Below are 21,746 nucleotides of genomic sequence, written 5' to 3' on the forward strand. Positions count from 1 at the left end.
CTGATTCCCTCAGCTCTGCTTCACTTCCCAGAGTGAAGCTAGAGTTTGACTGTGTTGCCCCCAAGACCAGTAGAATGTAGTTTATTTATTCATTCATTCAGTGGACTGTGAGCCTCATTTGGGACAGGGACTGTGGCCGAACCAATTAACTTGTAGTGCACCAGGGCTTATGACAGTGACGGGTTAATTGATTAATTTGGGCTTGCTGATGGCAGGTCTGGAATGTCTTCAGAGGAGCAGCTCCAAGAGGCTTCCTGCCTTCCTGCTCAAGGGGGCTCTGACTAACAAAGATGCAAGTTTTCCCTCCTTCTGGCCCAGAACGTAAAACCATTTTGGCAACTACAGCAGCAGCAGCCTCGTGCCCCTCCCACCTCCCCTCCTTTCCCAGCCTGTTTGAACCAGTTTTGCCGTGTCCCAGTTGGAGAGAATGAGGATGCAGGAAATGTGATCCTGGAATATGAGCCAGGATTCAAGGGGGTGCCTGAAGGAGAGTGGAGAAGGGCTGCGTGTCAGGAAGGAGTCGTGGTATAATGGTATTTATTGAGAGCTCACCGGTGAGTTCAAGAAGCTGTATCTAGCAAGGACTTGAGAAACCACTGGGGTGAAGAATCGGGGAAGGGAAAAAGGAGCATCTAAAATTTCACAACTCAAGTAGTGCACTCTCCTGAGGGAAATGGGATTAGAAACCATTTTAATCCATTTTAGAAATAGACACTTTCACAATCAGGTAAAACAAGATTAGTCTAGAAAATTTTTTTATAAAAACTCTGGCCATGGTACCCATGGCGACAAGTCACTCTACGGGGACTGACAATTGATAATTGACATCAAAGGCTACCAGGACTCTGAAATGGCCAGAACGGCTTACCTAAATGCGGCATCAAAGGATCTTCAAAGAACCCTTCAAAAATACTTTGGTAATGAGAAACATGTTGGGAAAGATGCCTGGTGAATTTCTTTGCAGGGAGGATAGGAGTGTGGGGAGGGTGGTGATGTGACGGGGCTGTGGTGCAGGGAGGGTTGTGGTGCAGGGGAGGGTCAGGAGAAACCTGCAATCCACCAGCACGGGAAGCGTCAAGGAATGAAACAATGAGGAGTGTGTTGCCAGAAGACAACAGACCACTTTTCCAATTCTTAATAAAACTATTTGAAAGGGGAAATTGTTGATCCAGAAAGTACTTAGCTAACAAAAGCCCGATGTCCAAATCAACCGTTAGAAATCGTGACCATTGAGTCAACGTAAGGATGAAATGGCGGGGAATGTGTCTGTTTTATTGTCGTGTACTCTCCCAAGAGTTTGGTACAGTACTCTGCACACAGTAAGCGCTCAATAAATATGATTGACTGACGGCTGCCTGTCAAACCAAGGGCGGGGCATAAAGCGGACCCATGTTTTCTAAGCTAGAAATAGTTGCTCCTGGAGTGAGCTCTGACAGCAGAAGACAGCTTTCATTTTGTTCCAAAACCAACTGCCATCCAATCGGTTAGACGAGGCATAGTCAGATGGTTCCGATCAAGGAAAGGTCAACTTCTCCCTGAAAGGAAGCAGCTTTGAAAAGCAGAGAGTGGCTTCCAGATGCTCGCTGAGTGTCGCCTCTCTGCAGTGGGGTGCCCGGAACTTCCTGGCTAATGCTGAGCAGCCTGGCACCAGTCCACTGAGTTGGGGGAATTTGCATCTGACCTCATTTCAGTGTACAACAGAGTTAGGCGTTTACCCGGAAATCTTTCCGAACTGGTTCGTTCAAGGTCCATAGTGAATTTAGTGGAAAGTTTGGAGTGTTCTTTAGGCAGAGACCTGGGAACTAGCCTAGGTTGGGGGAGTGCTGGGAGCTGGATCAGGAGACTGGAATCCAGGGGTTTCATCCACTTTAGATCAATCGGGGGGCAGCGGGGTGTGAGGGCCCCCTCTTGACCGGAATCTGGGATGTATCTTCATGGACAAACCACATCACGCTCGCTACACACCCATCACCTTCTGCCTCAGGCTGCTGGACTCGCTGCCTATAAAACACTTCCCAGAGCTCAGATGAGGGTCTCCAGTGATGAAAAATATATACATACACATATACATACATACATGTAGATATATATATGTATATATATAAAGGCCAATAATTCTAAGAAAGCTCACTGCATTGCGAATGTCCATGTCAACGCTTGACTTGGTAAACACCCTCTCCCCAACTGAAACCCTAACAAACCAACAGTTTGAGCGCTGGCTTTTCAGCCAACTTGGAATTGCGAAAAGTCCCCCACTAAGCGGCCTGAGCCCCAGCTACAGTGAGCATTGGTGGTCCAGGCTGGAAGTCGTTCAGGAATCCCCACCCCGACACTGGCCAGTCTCTCTTACACACACAAACAGCAGGTTAGACAGTCACTACTGGGTGTCCTCTGAAGACCTTCAGTTTTGAGATAATGAGTACGGAACCTGGAAGAGCAGGGCCATGACTCAATGAATAGAAAATCCTCTCGTAACCTCGGGCCATCAAAACTGTCAGCAGCCCCATTTCTTCAGTGAGGAGGTGGCCCTACTGCCCCATAGTCCTGCTGGTCTGCTTTTTGGCCGGTTGCGTGGGAGATGACCAATCAGAATGGCGTTATCGTAACCTGGGGATTCTTCTCTCGTTTGACGGCGTTCTGCAGGGGTTTTTTGGAACCCAATCTGAAAACAAAACAGGCCTGTGAACTAGAGTCATTCTAGAACCTTCCTCCTCTCTCATTCAGTTGTATTTATAGAGTGCTTACTGTGTGCGGAGCACTGTAATAAGTGCTTGGGAGATTTCAATACAACAATATAATAATAATTATGGCATTTGTTAAGCGCTTACTATGTGTCAGGCACTGTACTAAGTGCTGGGATGGATTCAAGCAAATTGGGCTGGACACAGACACATAAAATAGACACTTTCCCTGCCTACAATGAGCTTAAAGCCTAGAGGCCCAGGGACTCCTCCGCTCTTTTCTCCCATCCCCCCCAGTTCATCTTGGACTCCCGTCCTCTCTCCCAAGTATACTAGTGATTTGGCATTGAAAAACATTTCTGCAGTGGGAAATTGTAACAATTGTAATGATTGGCTGGTAACACTCAATGCCCATGTATTTGAAATGTCTGCAAATCTTGTCTGTTCACTCAATCGATTATATTTATTGAGCCGCACTTAAGTACAGAACTGTAGTTTATTTATTTGTGGACTCAAGTTTACTGTACAGAAGGAGGCAGTGGTAAACCACTCCATATTTTGACCAAGAAAACTCTGTGGATCCACTACCAGAATGATTGCAGATGGAGGTGGGACGTCCTGGGAGAGATTTGTCCATGGGTCAGAGACGATTCGATGTATAAGACAAGGCAATGTCTGTTCCTCCCTCTAGATTGTAAATTCATTGTGGGGAGAGAATGTTTCTACCAACTCTTTTGTATTCTCCCAATTGCTGAGTAAAGTGCTCTGCATACAGTAAGCACTCAATGAATACCATTGATTTACCGACTGGTTAAAAACTAGGCAGGACCAACATGACTACACTGGATGCACTTGGGAATTCAGCTAAAGAACAGTCATTTTCCCTGAAACCGGACCTGAATTGTTTTAACACTTTTTGCTACTGGGCTGTAAGTCCATCTGACAGGAAGTCTAACTCTTTTTTGGCAACAGTCAGTCAGTAAGTCAGTTAATCGTATTTATTGAGGGCTTACTGTGTGCAGAGGACTGTATTAAGCATTTGGGAGAGTACGCTATAACAATATAACAGACACATTCCCTGCCCACGATGAATATAGAGACTAGAGATGAGCTTGTCAACAGCAGGAATTCATTTTGTCATGGGACTCTATCCTGGACATCAAGTTTTTCAAATTTAGTTTCCCAGAGTAGAAATGCAATCACAAGCCCAATAAGGTAGGTAGTTTTACTAACCACCAGCAAAGGATTCAGGTTACTGGTCCTAATACTGACCCAATCTTAGAGCCAGGTTTAGGCTTTATAAATGTTTTCGTAAGTGCTGGGTTGAACACATTCCTTGGCAGCCTCTAGATATCAGTCAGTATGTGCTGACATCTGTGCTTCCCAAAGTGGCTTAACTTCCTAGTTGGGAAAATACAGGAGGAAAGCACCGCACCTGTTCTTGATAGGATGAAGAGGAGGGCGAGAATCAACAGACTGCTGCATTTGTTTTTACATAGTATTTGTTAAGCGCATACTATGTGCCAGGCACTTGACTAAATGCTGAGATAGATTCAAGATCATCAGGTTGGACACAGTCGATATCTCACTTGGGGCTCACAGTCTCAATTCCCATTTTACAAATGAGGGAACCGAGGCACAGCAGCTTGTCTAGAGGATAGAGCATCGATCTGGGTGTCAGAAGGACCTGGGTTCTAATCTCGGCTCCGCTACTTTCTCTGCTGAATAACCTTGGGCAAGTCACTTCACTTCGCTATGCCTTGGTTACTTCATCTGTAAAGTGGGGATTAAGACTATGAGCCCCATGTGGGACTGGGACTGAGCCCAACCTGACCTCGTATCTACTGCAGCACTTAGCAGTGTCTGGCACACAGTAAACAATAAATATCACAATTATTATTGTTATTAGTTGTTCAAAGTCACATAGCAGACAAGCGGCAGAGCAAGGATTAGAAGCCAGGTCCTTCTGACTCCCAGGCCTGTGCTCTAAGCCCTAGGCTATGCTGCTTCTCATTTAAAGAGTTTTGTGGCTTAATGAGTTGGAAAGACAACCAACCGACTGTCTACCTCACAAACTGACTAGGACATGGTTATTTTAGAGAGCCCAAAGCATCTTAATCACCCAGGATAAGGGAATAATTCAGTGGGCCTGGGGCAGTGGGGAAAAAGTAATGAAATGCATTGGTAACTTTAGTTGTTGCCTCAGATCTGTTAAAATAGAGGGGTGAGGCTTGCCATTGTTTGAGCTGGCAATGATCAAGGCAATTTAAATGCTCAAGGTAATCCCCTGAAGAGCTCATGAAGCCAACCAAAACCAATGCTATCAGGCAAGAACTTGTTCCCAGGATGCTAATGAGCAGAGCTGAGAGGAGCTCTGCAGAGAGCAAAGTTAATCCCTGAATCCCACTCCCCATTGCAAGGCCTAGTGGATAGAGCATGGGCCTGGAAGTCAGAAAGACCTGAGTTCTAATTCCAGCTCTGCCACTTTGCTGCTTTGTGACCTTGGGCAAGTTGCTTCACTTCCTTGTACCTCAGTTACCTCATCTGTAAAATGGGGATTAAGACTGTGAGCTCCATATGGGACAGGGACTGTATCCATCCTGATAGGTGTATCTCTACCCCAGTGCTTGGAACACTGCTTGACAAATAGTAAGCACCTAAAAAATGCCATTATTATGATTGCTGCCTGGGCCTTCTCTATATAAAACAATAGAATTGGTGGAAATCCCTCTGACCTTGGAGTTTGAGAGATTTCAGAGAGGAGATGCCCAGGGGATGGGGTGACTGGGGGTCCTTGGGACTCCTCAGATGGGCAATGCTGCTTGTCAGGAATGACCAATTTGTCAGATGGAGGCAGAATGCAGTCCCCAATTCTTTTATTTATTTTTTAAATAGTATTTGTTAAACACTTACTATGTGTCAGGCACTGAAGTAAACGCCAGGGTAGATAGAAGCTAATCAGGTTGGACATAGCCCATGTCCTCTATGGGGCAACGGAATTAATTCCCATTTTACAGATAAGGTAACTGAGGCCCAAAGAAATGAAGTGACTGGCCCAAGGTCAAGCAGCAGGAACACGGTGGAGCCATGGATTAGAACTTGGGTCCTTCTGACTCCCAAGTCTGTGCTCTTTTGACTAGGAGGACAATTACTCTCCCCTTGAAAGCCTTATTAATGGCACATGTCCTCCAAAAGACCTTCCCTGACTGAGCCCTCCTTTCCTCTTCTCTCACTCCCTTCTGCATCACCCTGACTTGCTCCCTTTATTCATCCCACCACCCAGCTCCACAGCACTCTGTATATATCAGTAATTTATTTATTTCCATTAATGTCTGTCTCCCCTCCTAGACTGTAAGCTCACTGTGGGCAGGGAATGTGTCTGTTTATTGTTATAGTGTACTCTATTCCAAGCGCTTAGTACAGCGCTCTGCACATATTAAGCGCTCAATAAATATGACTGAATGAATGAATAGGCCTTGCTGCTTCCCATTATTCTCCTGTAATCCAAAGTGAAAATTCCTCTCTTCTACTGTGTGACCCTTTTGGCCCACCCAACCTCAGGGGTTGAACCTGTGTGCCCTGTGAATCGGAGAGTACTGGGCTCAGAAGGCTGTCCCAGTCCCCTCCAAGTAAAATTTGGGGTGGGAGGGAAACAAGCTCAAAGGCAAAGCGGGCAGGTGGGGATGTGAGGTAGCAGCAGATTTCCCCGGAGTTTTGGCCAGAGGACAAGTGTTGAGTCACCTTCTTTTAATCGATCCTTGTGGGAAAGCTTAATCGGCAATGAAGCCTTTTCCTTTCGCATTCCCTTTCCAAGAACATTTCCCTGAGTAAAATATGACTGTATTCATTCACATAATTGCCTCTGCCTTAAAATTTCCTCACCCTGATTTTTGAGGATAGAAAAGATTCTTTTTATTTCCCCGTAATTGCAAGCGTGATAACATGGGCGACTGGAGACAGTTTCTTCATTGAGCGTGCAACAGGAGAGAGGCAGTTTCTAGGGTCCTCTCACCTTTCTCTTCCTCTTCCACTTTCTTCTACCTCCTCTTTCCCCCTTCTTCTTTTCTCTTCTTCCTCTCATTGTTACATTTAATTCTTACATGATCCCATACAAAAAGCTCCTCTCCCATTTTTTGGGTTTCAAGAGTTTTGCAAAAAAGTAGGTCAATTATGTGACTAAACAGAGCATTTGGAAATTTTCTCCCTCATATGCTCACGGAGGACTTTGAAGCTTTTCAAATAATTTACACAAATGTCTCATTTGAAGCAGCATGGCCTAGTGGATAAAGCAAGGGCCTGGGAGTCAGAAGGGCATGGGTTCTAATCGGGGCTCCACCACTTGTCTGCTGTGTCACCTTGAGCAAGTCACTATCTTTCCTGTGCCTCAGTTCCTTCTTCTGTAAATTGGGGATTAAAACAGTTAGCCCCATGTGGGACATGGATTGTTTCCAACTTGATTGCCTTATATCTACTCCAGTGCTTAGTTCAGTGCCTAACACATAGTAAGGGCTTAGGAAATACCACAAAATTTAAAAAAAAGATCCTGATCAGAGTCCACATTTCCTTTATTCCTTTGGATTGTCTTCCCTTGAAGGGTTGGTGGTAATATCTAAAATACTTTAGCGAGGATATCATTTCTCCACCTTTAAAGTGCCTCATGAATTGAAGAAGCATGGCCTCGTGGAAAGCGCACAGGCCTGGGAGTCAAAGGACCTGGGCTCTAATTCTGGTTCTGTCACTTGCCTGCCATGTGACTGTGGGCAAATCACTTCTCTGTGCTTCAGTTTCCTCAACTGTAAAATGGGGATTCTCCTTCCTAATTAGACTGTGAGCCCCATGTAGACAGGGACTGTGTCCAATCTGATAAACTTGTATCTATCCCAGCACTTAGAACAGTGCTTGACACATAGTAAGCGCTTAACAAATACCATTATTATTATTATTGTTATTATTGCTACTCAGAATTGCAAGGAAGCTTTACCTATCCTTCAGAAAAAGAGGGAAGGGGCAGGAGGCTCTTTGCAATACTACTGAGGCTGTCTTTCTCATTCTCATGTTTGAACCCTAATGGCCCACTCTCCAGAGTAGGTTCCCCCTCCCTCAGGAATGCTTCTTGACTGATTCCCCACTGTCTTCTGCAATCACCGGAATAATTGTTTCTTTGCATCTGATGTCTTCAGCTAGGGGTTGAAGGCAGTGTCCTTACCCTTTCACCGTCTGCATCTGCTCATATGTCTCCGGTAGAATCATTCCAAAGCTTTCTGGAAACAACAGGGTCACAATCCCAATCAACACCGTTAAACTCCCCATGAGGATGTAAGGCAGGACTCTGTCATACGCACCTGGTACGAGAGCATAAGTAAGAGAACATGAGTCACGCATTTATGCCACTGAAACAGCGTTTGCAATGAACGTTTTTAAGTCATAGGCTTTTGTTTTCATCTGGTGTCTATCCTTTGTTCTGCGTCACTCTGCAACGGTACTCGGCCTCAGTACTCGGCCTTTGTCTGCCTTTCTATATTGTGTCTCTTGGCATCGCTTAGTCTTTCTCTCTGTTTTTCTGTTTTGTGTCTCTCTCACTACTTAGCATACGATTAGCATTCAGATTAGCATTCGATCTTTGTCTTTCTATTTTGTCTCCATCACTCTGCACTAGCCTCTCAATATGTGAGTAGCAGCGTGGTTTAGTGGATAGAGCACAGGCCTGGGAGTCAGAGGGCCTGGGTTCTAATCCTGGCTCCCCCACTTGTCTGCTCTGTGACTATGGGCAAGTCACTTCACTTCTCTTCTGGGGAAGCAGCGTGGGTCAGTGGAAAGAGCCTGGGCTTCGGAGTCAGAGGTCATGAGTTCGACACCCGGCTCTGCCAATTGTCAGCTGGGTGACTGTGGGCAAGTCACTTCACTTCTCTGTGCCTCAGTTACCTCATCTGTAAAATGGGGATTAACTGTGAGCCTCACATGGGACAACCTGATTACCCTGTATCTACCCCAGCGCTTAGAACAGTGCTCTGCACATAGTAAGCGCTTAACAAATACCAACATCATTATTATTATTCTCTGTACCTTAGTTACACTTCATCTGTAAAATAGGGATTAAAACTATGAGCCCTGTGTGGGACAATGGACTGTGTCAAACATGATTAGATTGCACCTACCCCAGAGCTTAGTACAATGCCTGGTACAGAGTAAGTGCTTAAGAATTGCCATTAAAAAAATCATTCATTCACTCATTCATTCATATTTATAGAGTGTTTACTGTGTGCAGTGCACTGTGTGGAAATGCCTTTTGTTGAAAGCTACAGCTAAGTTGACCTAAGGTGATTCTGAAATGGTCCAAGAGGCTGAAAAACAATGCCCAGGAGAGTGTTCCACGCTGGCAGCCTCCCAAGAATTCGTCAGACTTCTGCAATCATTTCCCTGCTTGGCCCTGTACCTCTCCAGACGGCTTTCGGTCCAGCGGGTTTCCTGCACGTGCCAGCTCTCAATCAGCCACGTGGAACCAAGGTGCCCGAGGGCGAAGGAACTGGGGTCTAGTGAGGCCCGCCTCTTGGGAGAAGGGACAAAGGATGGGTCTGACAGATTGCAATGGAGGTGCTATAAGTGATGATATGACCTATAGGGAAACCATTACCACTGAATGTCTGCCTTCGCTCCCTGGATCCCAGGCCCTAGTCAAGCTGGCCAAGTCTCCCAAGAGGAGGAGGAATGGAGAGACTTGGATATGGAAATGATGGGCCTGGGCTGTCTGGATGATGATTTCTCTTTTGATTAAAGATATCGACTTCCCTTTAGGTCAGCTTGATGGTGAAGGGAACTCCTCCCCACCCCACTCCCTGATGGTGTTCCCCATTTTTCTTTTTTAAATGATGTTTGTTAAGTGCTTACTACGTGCCAGACACTGTTCTAAATGCTGGGGTAAATACAAGCTAATCCCGACTCTGTTCCTTGTCAGCTGTGTGACTGTGGGCAAGTCATTTCACTTCTCTGTGCCTCAGTTCCCTCATCTGTAAAATGGGGATGAAGACTGTGAGCCTCACGTGGGACAACCTCATTCCCCTGTATCTACCCCAGCGCTTAGAACAGTGCTCTGCACGTAGTAAGCGCTTAACAAATACCAACATTATTATTATTATTATTATGTCAGACACAGTTCATGTCCCACATGGGGTTCACGGTCTTAATCTCCATTTTACAGATGAGGGAACGAAGACACAGAAAAGTGACATGACTTGTCCAAGGTCACCCAGCAGACGAGTGGAGGCACCGGGACTAGAATCCGGGTCTTTCGTTTGTTTTGTTTTTTATGGTATGTGTTAAGTGCTTACTATGTGCCAGGCACTGTTCTAAGCACTGGGGTAGATACAAGGTAATCAGGTCAGACACAGTCCTTGCCCTAAATGGGGCTCATAGTCTTAATCCCTATTTTACAGTAAGGGAACTGAGGCACAGAGAAGTGAAGTAACTTGCCCAAGATCACATGGAAGACAAGTGGAGGAGCCAGAACTAGAGCCCAAATCCTTTTGAGCCTCAGGCCCGAACTCTGTCCATTTCAATTCCTCCATGGATAACATGGCCAGACTGTTTGATTTTTATCCAGGGCTCCAGCTCTCAGGTGTCTTGGATTCCACTCGCCATCTTAGAGAAACAGTGTGGCTAAGTGGAAAGAGCATGGTCCTGGGAGTCAGAAGGACCTGGGTTCTAATCCCACTTGCACCACTTGGTCTGCTGTGTGACCTTGGGCAAGTCACTTCACTTCTCTGTCCCTAAATTCCTTCATCTGCAAAATGCGGATTCAACACCTGCTCTCCCTTCTACTTAGAGTGTGACCCCACGTGGGACCTGAGTATCTTCTATTTACTCCCGCGCTTATTACAGAGAAGCAGCGTGGCTCAGTGGAAAGAGCCCGGGGTTGGGAGTCAGAGGTCATGGGTTCAAATCTCGGCTCTGCCACTTGTCAGCTGTGTGACTGTGGGCAAGTCACTTAACTTCTCTGTGCCTCAGTTACCTCATCTGTAAAATGGGGATTAACTGTGACCTTCACATGGGACAACCTGATTATCCTGTATCTACCTCAGTGCTTAGAACAGTGCTCTGCACTTAGTAAGCGCTTAACAAATACCAACATTATTATTATTATTACAGTGCTTGACACTTGGTAAGTGCTTAACAAATACAATTATTGTTATTATTATTAATTAGACTGATTCCCAGGTCACATCAAAAGCTTGTGGAGCCCATGGATTTGAAAGCTAGGAAATGGGAAAGGGAGTAGGTGAGGGGAAATAGCAGAATGACAATGACACTGGAAATGGACTGTAGGGGCCACATTTCAGAACATTAAAAATGGCATTTTCAGCTCAGAATTCTGCTTCCAACAGAGATCCTTGGAGGGCACTTTAGATAAATCGACTCTTGCCCTCCTATCATCCATCCATTAGGCTAAACTGGCTAACATCGCTAATCCATTACAGAGCTCTCAAACACTTTGAGAACCTACTGCTAGCTCCCTCCTCTACAACTTCCTGTGTTAAGGAATTCCAGATGAACAACCCCACAAGGTGGAAGAAGAGTTTTCTTTTGTTCATTTTGAACTCGTCACTTTTGAAGTGCAGGGAGGGTCTCCTTGTTTGGGGTTGTAAATTTGTGGAAGGATAAATTGATGTTTGCGCCATTCAGATTTGCACCATTGATTCTATTTATTTGCTATTGTTTTAATGAGATGTTCTTCCCCTTGATTCTATTTATTGTCATTGTTCTTGTCTGTCTGTCTCCCCTGATTAAACTTTAAGCCCGTCAAAGGGCAGGGACTGTCTCTATCTGTTACCCATTTGTACATTCCAAGTGCTTAGTACAGTGCTCTGCACATAGTAAGCGCTCAATAAATACTATTGAATGAATTCAGAAGGTCCGTGATGGGAATATGACCTCATTGTGGGGGGAGAAAGGGTCTCCCAAAGAGGTCACCTTGAGGAATTAGCTACTGAAGCAGATGTCTGTCACGTCATCTACCTCCGTGCTTCACAGGGTAGAATGACAGGTTCTCTGATCCCTGAGCCCAAGGTCAGGCAGAGGTGTACGGTGCATTGGTGGGGTCTCATACCAACCCCAATTCAGGGTTTGGGGGAGCCAGGTAAGCTCCTGAGACCAGCTCCTTCCCTCACTCTGACTGTCCTGACCCATTCTGTCTCCCATTCTGGGCAATCTCTAACCCCAGAGTGGGAAGAGAGGAGGCAGAGGATGGGTAGGTGAGGCTTGGTGGGGGATCAGACCGCCCACTTTCACTCCCACCCTGCTATACTGAGAAGCAGCATGACATCGTGGATAGAGCACAGGTCTGGGAGTCAGAAGGTCACGGGGTCTAATCTGAGCTCCACCACTTGTCTGCTGTGTGACTTTGGGCAAGTCACTTCACTTCTCTGTGTCTCAGTTACCTCATCTGTAAATTGGGGATTGAGACTGTGAGCCTCATAGGGGAAAGGGACTATGTCCATCTCGATTTGCTTATATTCACCGCAGTGCTTAGTACGGTGCCCGGCACATAGTAAGCACTCAGCAAATACCATAATTATTATACCTTGGCAAGGGGATCACAAGAGAACGGGGGAATAGAAATAAACATTCACGTTTTTGTAGGGTAGCTTTCCCTGAGGGTTCAAGAGTGGCAAGCAACTAGAGGCACAAGAAGGGTACATATGGCGTCTTACCAAGATAAACAAAGTATGGAGCGATGATGCTGCCCACTCTGGAGGCCATGGAGGCGGCCCCTACTGCCATGTTTCTGACTATGGTTGGGTAGAGTTCGGCGGTGAAGACATAAAGCATCGAGAATGCAGAGGTGATTCCAAATTTCCCCAGCATCGCCAGCACGAGGGACAGGAAATTGTAATCTGGAAAGAGAAGTCTAGTGAGTGAAGGGCCTGCGTCTTTTCCCCAAGTATTATTCATTTCCTCTTTTATTCAGGGGAAGCAGTGTGGCCTGCTGGAGAGAGCAAGGGCCTGGGAGTCAGAAGGAATTGGGATCTAAGCCCGACTCTGCCACTTGTCTACTGCGCAACCTTGGCAAGTTTCTTCACTTCTCTGAGCCTCTGTTATCTCATCTGTAAAATAGAGATTAAGACTATGAATCCCAGGTGGCTGTTTCAAAACTAACTTGCTTGTATCCAGGTTAGTGCTTAGTACAGTACTTGGCCCAGAGTAACTGCTTAACAAATGCCACAATTATGGACTTATAATAATAACTGTGATATTTGTTTACTATTTGCCAAGCATTGTGTCAATCACGGGGATAGATCCAAGATAATCAAGTCCCATATTTCACAGTGTAAGGAGAGTGAAGAGGTTTTGCAAATGAGGGGCCTGAAATCCAGAGAAGTTAGGTAATTTGCCCAAGGTCACATGACAGCTAAATGGCAGAGCCAGGATTAGAATACAGACTCCCAGCCTGTGCTCTTTCCACTAAGTCACACTGCTTCCCAGGGAAACTTAAATAGAGATAATATCCAAATTACCTGTTGCTTGATATGAGCAAAGGGTGAATACTGAGTGGAAGCTTTGTACTTTGAACTTTCTGTTCTGGTGATTCCAAATGGTAGATGCCATTCAATTCTACTGGATGACCTTTGCCAGGTTTCTATTTCACTTTAGTTGCAGTCGATTCTGGTATATATCGTGTCTGAGTTAATATGGCTTATAAACCTCTACCCTCGAAGGGAGGAGCATTTCTTAACTCTGCCTTGAAGTACTTTTGATTGTGAAGTGGATGTACAGCTTCTCAGTTTTAGGAGTAACTGTACAATTTGCTTTCACTGCACAATTTCGACCTAATGTGATGGAGAAATTAGGGGCTGCTCTTCCCACAATGCGTACCCGCTCTGGGAACAGTCCAAAACTTGGTGCAGGTAGATGCACATAGCTGAGAAACAGTGTGGCTTCAAGAAAAGAGCATGGGCCAAGGAGTCTGGAGACTTGGGTTCTAACTCCGGCTCCACCACTTAACCTCTGTGACACCCCGGGAAAGTCGCTTCACTTCTTTGTGCCTCTGCTTCCTCATCTGAAAAACGGGGATTTAATGCCTGTTCTCCCTCCTACTTAGACAGCAAGCCTGACAGGGGACAGGGACTGTGTCTGACCTGAGTAACTCAAACCTACCCCAGTGCTTAGAACAGCGTTTGACACAAAGTAAATGCTTAAACACAAGAATAACAAATATATTTCATACCCATTCTCTCTCCTCTTTAAATTGTGAGCCTCAGTTGGGACAAAGATTGTGTTGGATCTGTATATGGTGCTTGGCACGAAATAAATGCTTAACAAATACCACTATTATTATTAGTAGAATCATGTCAGAAGGAAAGATTGTGGGCAGAGCTGGAGAAGGCTTGATTTTCTTGACTCCCAGTTTCCCTTCAGTCAGGCTGTACTGGGCCATTTAGGGCTTTGGGTTTCTTTGTGTGTTTGTAACAATATTCACTTTAACAGGATAAAATAACAACTGGCAAGGGTGGTACGGGTGTAGACCATTCTGCTAGTGAACATATTACTAATATAGGAATTCGTATTTTTCTTTCTCTTTTCTTTTTAATAATAATGTTGGTATTTTTAAGTGCTTACTATGTGCCAAGCACTGTTCTAAGCACTGGGATAAATTCAGGGTAATCAGGTTGTTCCATGTGTGGCTCACAGTCTTAATCCCCATTTTACAGAAAGGTAACTGAGGCACCAAGAAGTTAAGTGACTTGCCCAAAGTCACACAGCTGACTGATGGCGGTCTTTTATGGAATTTTTAAGCGCTTACTATGTGCCAAGCACTGTACTAAGCAATGGGGCAAATATAAGCTCATCGGGTTATACCCAGAACAAGTCCCGCACATGGGATTCATTGTCTTAACCCCCATTTTACAGATGAGGTAAATGAAGCACAGAGAAGTGAAGTGACTTGCCCAAAGTCACACAGCCGACAATTGGGGAAGCCAGAATTAGAACCTGGCTCCTTCTGAGTATCAGGTCCAATGTTCTATCCACTAGACCACACTGCTTCTCGATACTTTTTCTATCACAAAATGTCAGTCATGGTGGTATCTTCAAATTATCTCTGTCCAACCATCAGTTTCCACTGAGTCAACGGTTACTCCAACACCATTTTTTTAGAACATGATAGTCTTAAAGAACACATTCCTGGGCTATAGCAGAACTCCTTGTGTTTTATCTATGACAGTGACCAACAATTCCTCCACGTCACGTCCTTCCAACCACCACCTCAGTGCTTATGCATTCACAGACACTCGAAGCATTCTTATTTTCCTCCTATCAATTGATCATTTGATCAATTTACTGGGTGCATACTCTGTGCAGAACACCATAACGAGGGCTTCAGCGGGTATGACAGAATTAGAAACACGATCCCTGTCCTCAGAAAACTTGTAATTTCCTGTCTGTTTCAGACATTCAGAGATTGTGAGTCCATTGAGGGCAGTTATTGTGCCTTTACCACTATGGTTTTCCCCCAGACACTCAGTACAGTGCTCTGCACATAGCAGGCACTCAGTATTTATCGATTCTCTGTCCTAGTGGAAGTAGTACTGGCCTGGAAGTCAGAAGGACCTGGGTTCATTCCGGCTGATATCGCCTACCTTTGGGCACGAGCTGAACTAGAAGAAGAACGCTACCCCCCATGAACAGCGTCCCGGCGATTATGTAACGGCGGGGCAGGGCCCGCAGCAGCAGCCAGGCTATGACGTAGGCTGGGACCTCAATCATGGCCGACAGGAAGCAGTTCAGGTAGGGGTCCCCGTGCAAATTCGGGGTGTCGAGGGAGAGACCGAAGTAACCCACTGATGTGAGCATCCTGGAAGACAAAGACAAGAGAAAGGTTGAGAAAGAAGCCGGCTTCCCCACTTGGATATCTCACACTGGTCAAACTGTATTCCAGAGGCACTTCAGGAGGCAGCAACGCAAGACCTTGTCAACGCCCAGATCATCGGTTTGGCAATTTCAGTATTTCCTGCTTCACTCCTCCTCGCTCTTACTTGAGGAAAAAAATGGAAGTGTCACCAGTGAAAGGACAGCTCAGAAAGAGAGAAAAAGACAGAAGAATGGAAAAGAGGAATCCACTTAGAGGAAACTCCATTAGAATGAAACTGGCTTATGGGGAAGGAGAACGCCCCTCGGAACTTCCATGCTTCATAATGTGTAGCTACTTCTCCTGGGGGTTGGAGTTAGCCTCTAGTTAAAGAGAAGCTGTTCTGTGGGACAAATAACTGCACCATGAAGACTCCTCTGGAGAGAGTATTTTGCCCTCGGACGCGACGGTGACAGGCAGCTGCTTTTCCCTCGTGGAAAGTGGGAGGCACATCTCAGGGAGACAACCCACATGGCTTTTTTTCTACTTATTTATTATGGTTTAGGCCAGGACAGTGGGCCAAGGGTTCCTCCTATGAGTTAGGAAGCGAGCTAGGCCTCCTTGGCCAACGACCCGAATCGATCCAGTGGAGTTTGGTGGTTTGACTTGACGTTCCCTCGGGAAAATTCCTGTCAGCTCTAGAGGCGGTAGAACCAGTGGAGGTCCAGAAGTCGCTTAGAACCGATCCAGTTTAAGGAGAACCTTATTCCCTCGGGGAAGTTCTATTTTTTAAAAGATGGATAAACTCGAGGGGTAAAAGGGGCCCGGGACTTATGTTCACAGATGATTCATTCCTTCATTCGTTCATTCAATAGTATTTATTGAGCGCTTATTATGTGCAGAGCACTGTACTAAGCGCTTGGAGTGTACAATTCGGCAACAGATAGAGACAATCCCTGCCCAATAACGGGCTCACAGTCTAAATGGAGGAGACAGACAGCAAAGCAAAACAGAACCCCAGAAGCGCCTCAGGTCAGCACTATGAGCGTTATGGGCGGTCTCTGCTCTTCTGTTATCTTGGAAGGCAGAGAAATAAGAGTGCTCTGATAATGAATTAGCTAGACCACCTTATTCATTTTTTTCACCCAATCCCCTTCATCATGAAAGTGACTTAGACTGTGTCTTGGTCTTTGTTTTCTCACAGGGAAACATCAGGCTCAGGAGGCAAGACTCCATCCCCACAGACACCACTGGGCTGTTTAAATTTTCAGGGTGGGGCTGGGGGGGGGGGGCAGGACCTTGACTCAGTTCATCCCGATCCATGAATCTCAGACTCGCTTAAGGCTGGGAAGTCACTCCAATGCCATCACGTCAACTCAACCTTCATAGTTTGCTTTTCCCTGCCCTCGCTCCTTTTCCTCATGGGAGCAGCTGGGCTTCCCTGCTTTCACAACAGGTTCTCAATTCTGTTCTTTACAATGTGACTTCAGACCCATTTCCAAGTCTCAAGGATTGACACCATTCCCATCAGGTCCCTGGGTGGACTCAGGCTTGGAGCTGTGTGGCCTAGTGGAAAGAACACAGCCTGGAAATCAGAGGACCTGGGTTCTCATCCTGGATCTGCCACTTGCTGGCTGTGTGGCCTTGGGCAAGTCACTTTACTTCTCTGGGCCTCAGTTTCCTCATCTATAAAATAGAGATTCAATGCCTGATCACCTTACTACTTAAACCGTGAGCCTCATGAGGGACAGAGACTGTGTTCGACCTGATTAACTTGAATTTACTCCGGCTATTAGAACAGTGCTTGATATATAGTAAGTGCTTAACAAATACAGTAATAATAGTAGTAGTAATAATAATAATAATAATAATAATCACTTCCCTGCAGGCTTAAAAAGATAATCATTCATTCATTCAATCAATCGTATTTATTGAGTGCTTACTGTGTGCAGAGCACTGGACTAAGCGCTTGGGAGAGTACAATTCAGCGACAAATAGAGACAATCCCTGCCCAAAATGGTTTCACAGTCTAGAAGCGGGGAGACAGACATCAAAACAAACAGGCATCAGTAGCATTATTATAAATAAATAGAATTATAGATATATACACATCATTTATAAAAATAAATAGAATTAGAATTATAAATACATACTCACATATACAAGTGCTGTGGAGCAGGAAGGGAGGGTAGAGCAAAGGGAGCGAGTCAGGGTGATGACGAGGGGAGAGGGAGCGGAGGAAAGGGGGGGCTTAGTCTGGGAAGGCCTCCTGGAGGAGGTGGGCTTTCAGTAAGGCTTTGAAGGGGGGAAGTGTGCTAGTTTGGAGAGGGCATTCTAGACCAAAGGTAAGATATGGTCCAGGGGTCAACGGTGGGACAGGAGAGAACGAGGCACAGTGAGAAGGTTAGCGGCAGAGGAGTGGAGTGCGTGGACTGGGCTGTAGAAGGAGAGAAGGGAGGTGAGGTGGGAGGGGGCAAGGTGATGGAGAGCTTTGAAGCCCACAGGGAAGAGTTTTTGCTTGATACAGAGATTGATAGGCAACCACTGATGATTTTTGAGGAGGTGGGTGACATGCCCACAACGTTTCTGTAGAAAGATAATCCGGGCAGCAGAGTGATGTATAGACTGAAGCGGGGAGAGACAGGAAGATGGGAGATCAGAAAGGAGGCTGAGGTGGTAATCCAGTCGGGATATGATGAGTGACTGTACTAACAAGGTAGCAGTTTGGATGGAGAGGAAAGGACGGATCTTGGTGATGTTGTAAAGATGAGATCGGCAGGTTTTGGTGACAGATTGGATGTGTGGGGTGAATGAGAGAGCGGAGTCAAGGATGACACCGGGGTTGCGGGCTTGTGAGACACAATCACAATCAGTCACATTGCCATAGCGGCAAATGTGTTAGTTCACGTTGTCGTTTCACTTACCAAAGCAGCAGAGACATAACGGTGATGGTGGCAATATTGCGAGTTCTGAACAAGTCCAAGAAGTAACCCTTCTGATGGCCCTGGGGTTTTAGCTCCTGTAGCTAAAACATATGGACAACCAAGACCGTGATCAACCAAAGATAAGCTGCAAAACTTCCCTGAAGAGGGAAAAAGAAGCCAGTCCAGGTTACCTTCACACATAAAGGCACAGGATGCCCAGTGTAGCAATGCATTCCACTCCCAGTCCTCGCCCCCGTGCGATGGAATTAGAGTCTGCCCCGGATGGCTGCTATTTCATATCTGTTGCCGAACTGTACATTCCAAGTGCTTAGTACAGTGCTCTGCACACAGTAAGTGCTCAATAAATATGATTGAATGAATGAATTGGGCCATTGCAGGCTCGTAAAATGGCTTTGGGTATCTTCCTAGACCACGACAGGCCTTCCCTGACTAAGGCCTCCTTTTCTTTTCTCCCACTCCCTCCTGAGTTGCCCTTGCACTTGAATTGCTCCTCTTATTCACTCCTCCCTCAGCCCCATGGCACTTATGTACATAACCACAATTTATTTATTGATATTATGGCCCATCTCCCCCGCTAAATTGCAATCCTGTTGTGGACAGGGAATGTGTCTACCAACTGTGTTGTATTCTACTCTCCCAAGAGTTTAGTACACTGCTCTGCATACAGTAAATGCTCAATGAATACAATGATTGATTGATAGAACCATACTACCTTAACTCAGATTCTCACTGCCGACCCCTTGCCTGGAACTCCCTTCTCCTTCATATCCGACACATCATCACTCTCCCCGGCTTCAGAGCACATCACCTCCAGTGAGCCTTCCCCGACTAAGCGCTCATTTCCCCTACTCTCTTTCTCTTCTGCATCACCTGTGTGCTTGGGTCTGTGCCCTTCAAGCACCTCATATTCAGCCTACCCTCAGCTCCACAGCTCTTATGTATATGTAAATAATTTAATGTCTGTCTTCCACTCTAGACTGGAAGCTCATTGTGGTCAGGGAATGTGTTTCTAGTCCCAGAAACCTGGTAACAACCATACTCGGTCAGATTCCCCAGGTAAGGGGGCAAATGGGCGGCAGAAAGGGATGGAGGAGGAGGAGGTAAATGACATAGGGTTGCTGAAGATGGCAGTCAGAACTCAACCCAAGCCAGGCCAACTCTGACCTGCATCCTTGGGGCTCCCAGGAAGGGCTCAGTATTGAGTGGATTCCTCTGCCTCTGAGTCATCAGTCAAAATATTTTGTTTGTATGTTTTAAAAGGGTTTCTGTAAAGCGCTATCTGCCAGGCACTGTACCCAGTGCTGGGGTAGACACAAGCTAATAAGTTTGGACCCAGTCCATTTGCCACACAGTTGCTTACAGACTTAATCTCCATTTTACAGATGAGGTCACTGAGGTGCTGAGAAGTGAAGTGACTTGCCCAAGGTCACACAGCAGATATGTAACAGAGTGAGGATTAGAACCCTGGTCCTCTGACTTACTTTTCACTAGGTCATGCTGCTTCCTAATAGGGCAGCCAAAGTAAGGTGAGGGAGGAGCAGAGTGGCATTGGTGGTGTCTTTCCCCCCGGAAATTATCTTGGCTTCCCATTCGTTTCTTCCCTGGGATGCTCAGGATTAGAGCTAGGACTAGAACCCAGGTCTCCTGGCTCCCGGACCCATGCAAGCTCCACCATTCTGGCTCCCTCCCCAGGGAAATCTGTGTGGGAGCAGAGAGATCTGAATGGGCCATTGCATCCTCGGGGCCTGAACTTTCTGTGTGCCGCTTTGCAGAAGCGGGAGGACTAAGTTATTCAAGAAATAATAATAATAATGATAATTATAATTGTGGAATTCGTTAAGCGCTTACTCTGTGCCGGGCACACTGGGGTAGATAGAAGATAATCGGGTTGGACACAGTCCTTGTCCCACATACAGCTCTCGGTCTCAAACCCCATTTTACAGTTGCGGTAACTGAGGCACAGAGGAAGTGAAATGACTTGCCCAAGGTCACACAGCAGACAAGTGACAGAGCCGGGATCAGAACCCATGTCCTTCTCACTCCACTAGGTCACGCTGCTTCAAAAAGTCCTGGAATGACTGTTATCCCCACACATCTGTCGTGACTAACAGAGGCTCTGGCTAGAAGTCCCTGAGCATGTTTCCCTGCTTTGACCCCTGATTCCCCAAGGTCTAGTGTAGAAGAAAAAGACCCTCCACCTGCCTTGCACCACCACTAAGGTGAAGTCGGGCTCAGACACAAGGTCATAAAATAATAATAATAATAATAATAATGATGGTATTTGTTAAGCACTTACTATGTACATGGCACTGTACTAAGTGCTGAGGCACTGAATGGAAGAATTGTAAGGGAAATGACGGAAGCACGCGGAAGATACAGACAGATTGGAAGTTCCCTGGCTCAGTTGGAAATTTAGCCACCAGGAAGCCCAAAGGGGGAAAGGAGGTCTGTTACATCTCGGGCAAAACTGTGTGACCATGTGAAGACCATACAGAATGGCCTTGGGCTGGAAGCAGGGCTCTGTCCCAGAAGCAGGAGGAAGCGACAGTCTCACTGACCAGGAGATTGGAGGGAAGGGAATGGTAGCCCCAACTGACCCGACTGGCAGGCACAATCATGCTCGCTATACAACAACAGCCAAACCAGGACCCGAGCGGGTTGAGGGAGAGGCTGTCGTCTCCCTCTCAGGGGAGATTGGCCGAGACAGGACAGATGCCCATTCGTGGCCCTCGAAGCCAGTGTGACCCTGCTGCTGCCCTCACCCTGGGGAGAGCTTGAGGGCACGATTTCTTTCTGCCCGGCCCTTGGAGTAGATCCAAAATATTCTTCACCAAGTAACATGGTTTCTTCTCCTGACTCCCAGACATGTAAACGTTGCCCCCTTGGTGCCAAGGGATGGAACCGAAACCTGTGGTCTTGGCCTAACTCGCAGGAGGGCTGGGTTGGATGGCGGACTCTTTGACGGGGTCTTATTTTTTCTGCACGAGCTGAAAATGTAAAAATCTCTGCGTTTGGCTGCAGGAGGACTGAGAAATGACGACGTCTGTTAGGCTTCCCAGCATGCGGTGATCCCAAACACGAGTTGGAGGCAGACTCGCATAGTTTAAATGTTTAAGATCTGCTCAAACCTTTTGTCCTGCCAGCCAGCGAAAAGGCACATTTTTGTTCACAGAACAAAGCCCCTCATTATTAAGCAAGACTGGATGTCGTCCCATTGTGAAAATTAGTTTGGAAATCCAGTGAGAAAGCCAGCACAAAGGAAAGCCCAATTCCCATGGGTTC

At 46.2% G+C, this 21,746-nt stretch overlaps 1 protein-coding gene across 1 annotated transcript in view; it reads right to left on the minus strand.

The window, feature by feature from the left end:
• Positions 1–665: 665 nt before the first annotated feature.
• Positions 666–21,746, minus strand: part of LOC100079308 (solute carrier family 22 member 4) — a 92,051-nt gene continuing 70,970 nt past the window's right edge. Inside the window, exons 6-10 of the mRNA XM_029051502.2 lie at positions 18,444–18,544; positions 15,311–15,525; positions 12,386–12,568; positions 7,888–8,023; positions 666–2,662 (exon numbers count right to left, since the gene is read on the minus strand). Of these exons, the coding sequence (XP_028907335.1) occupies positions 2,587–2,662; positions 7,888–8,023; positions 12,386–12,568; positions 15,311–15,525; positions 18,444–18,544 (711 nt within the window). The 3' untranslated portion in view covers positions 666–2,586. The remainder of the gene's footprint in view (positions 2,663–7,887; positions 8,024–12,385; positions 12,569–15,310; positions 15,526–18,443; positions 18,545–21,746) is intronic.

Source organism: Ornithorhynchus anatinus, chromosome X1 (assembly GCF_004115215.2).
Source record: "Ornithorhynchus anatinus isolate Pmale09 chromosome X1, mOrnAna1.pri.v4, whole genome shotgun sequence".
Taxonomy (NCBI): Eukaryota; Metazoa; Chordata; class Mammalia; order Monotremata; family Ornithorhynchidae; genus Ornithorhynchus; species Ornithorhynchus anatinus.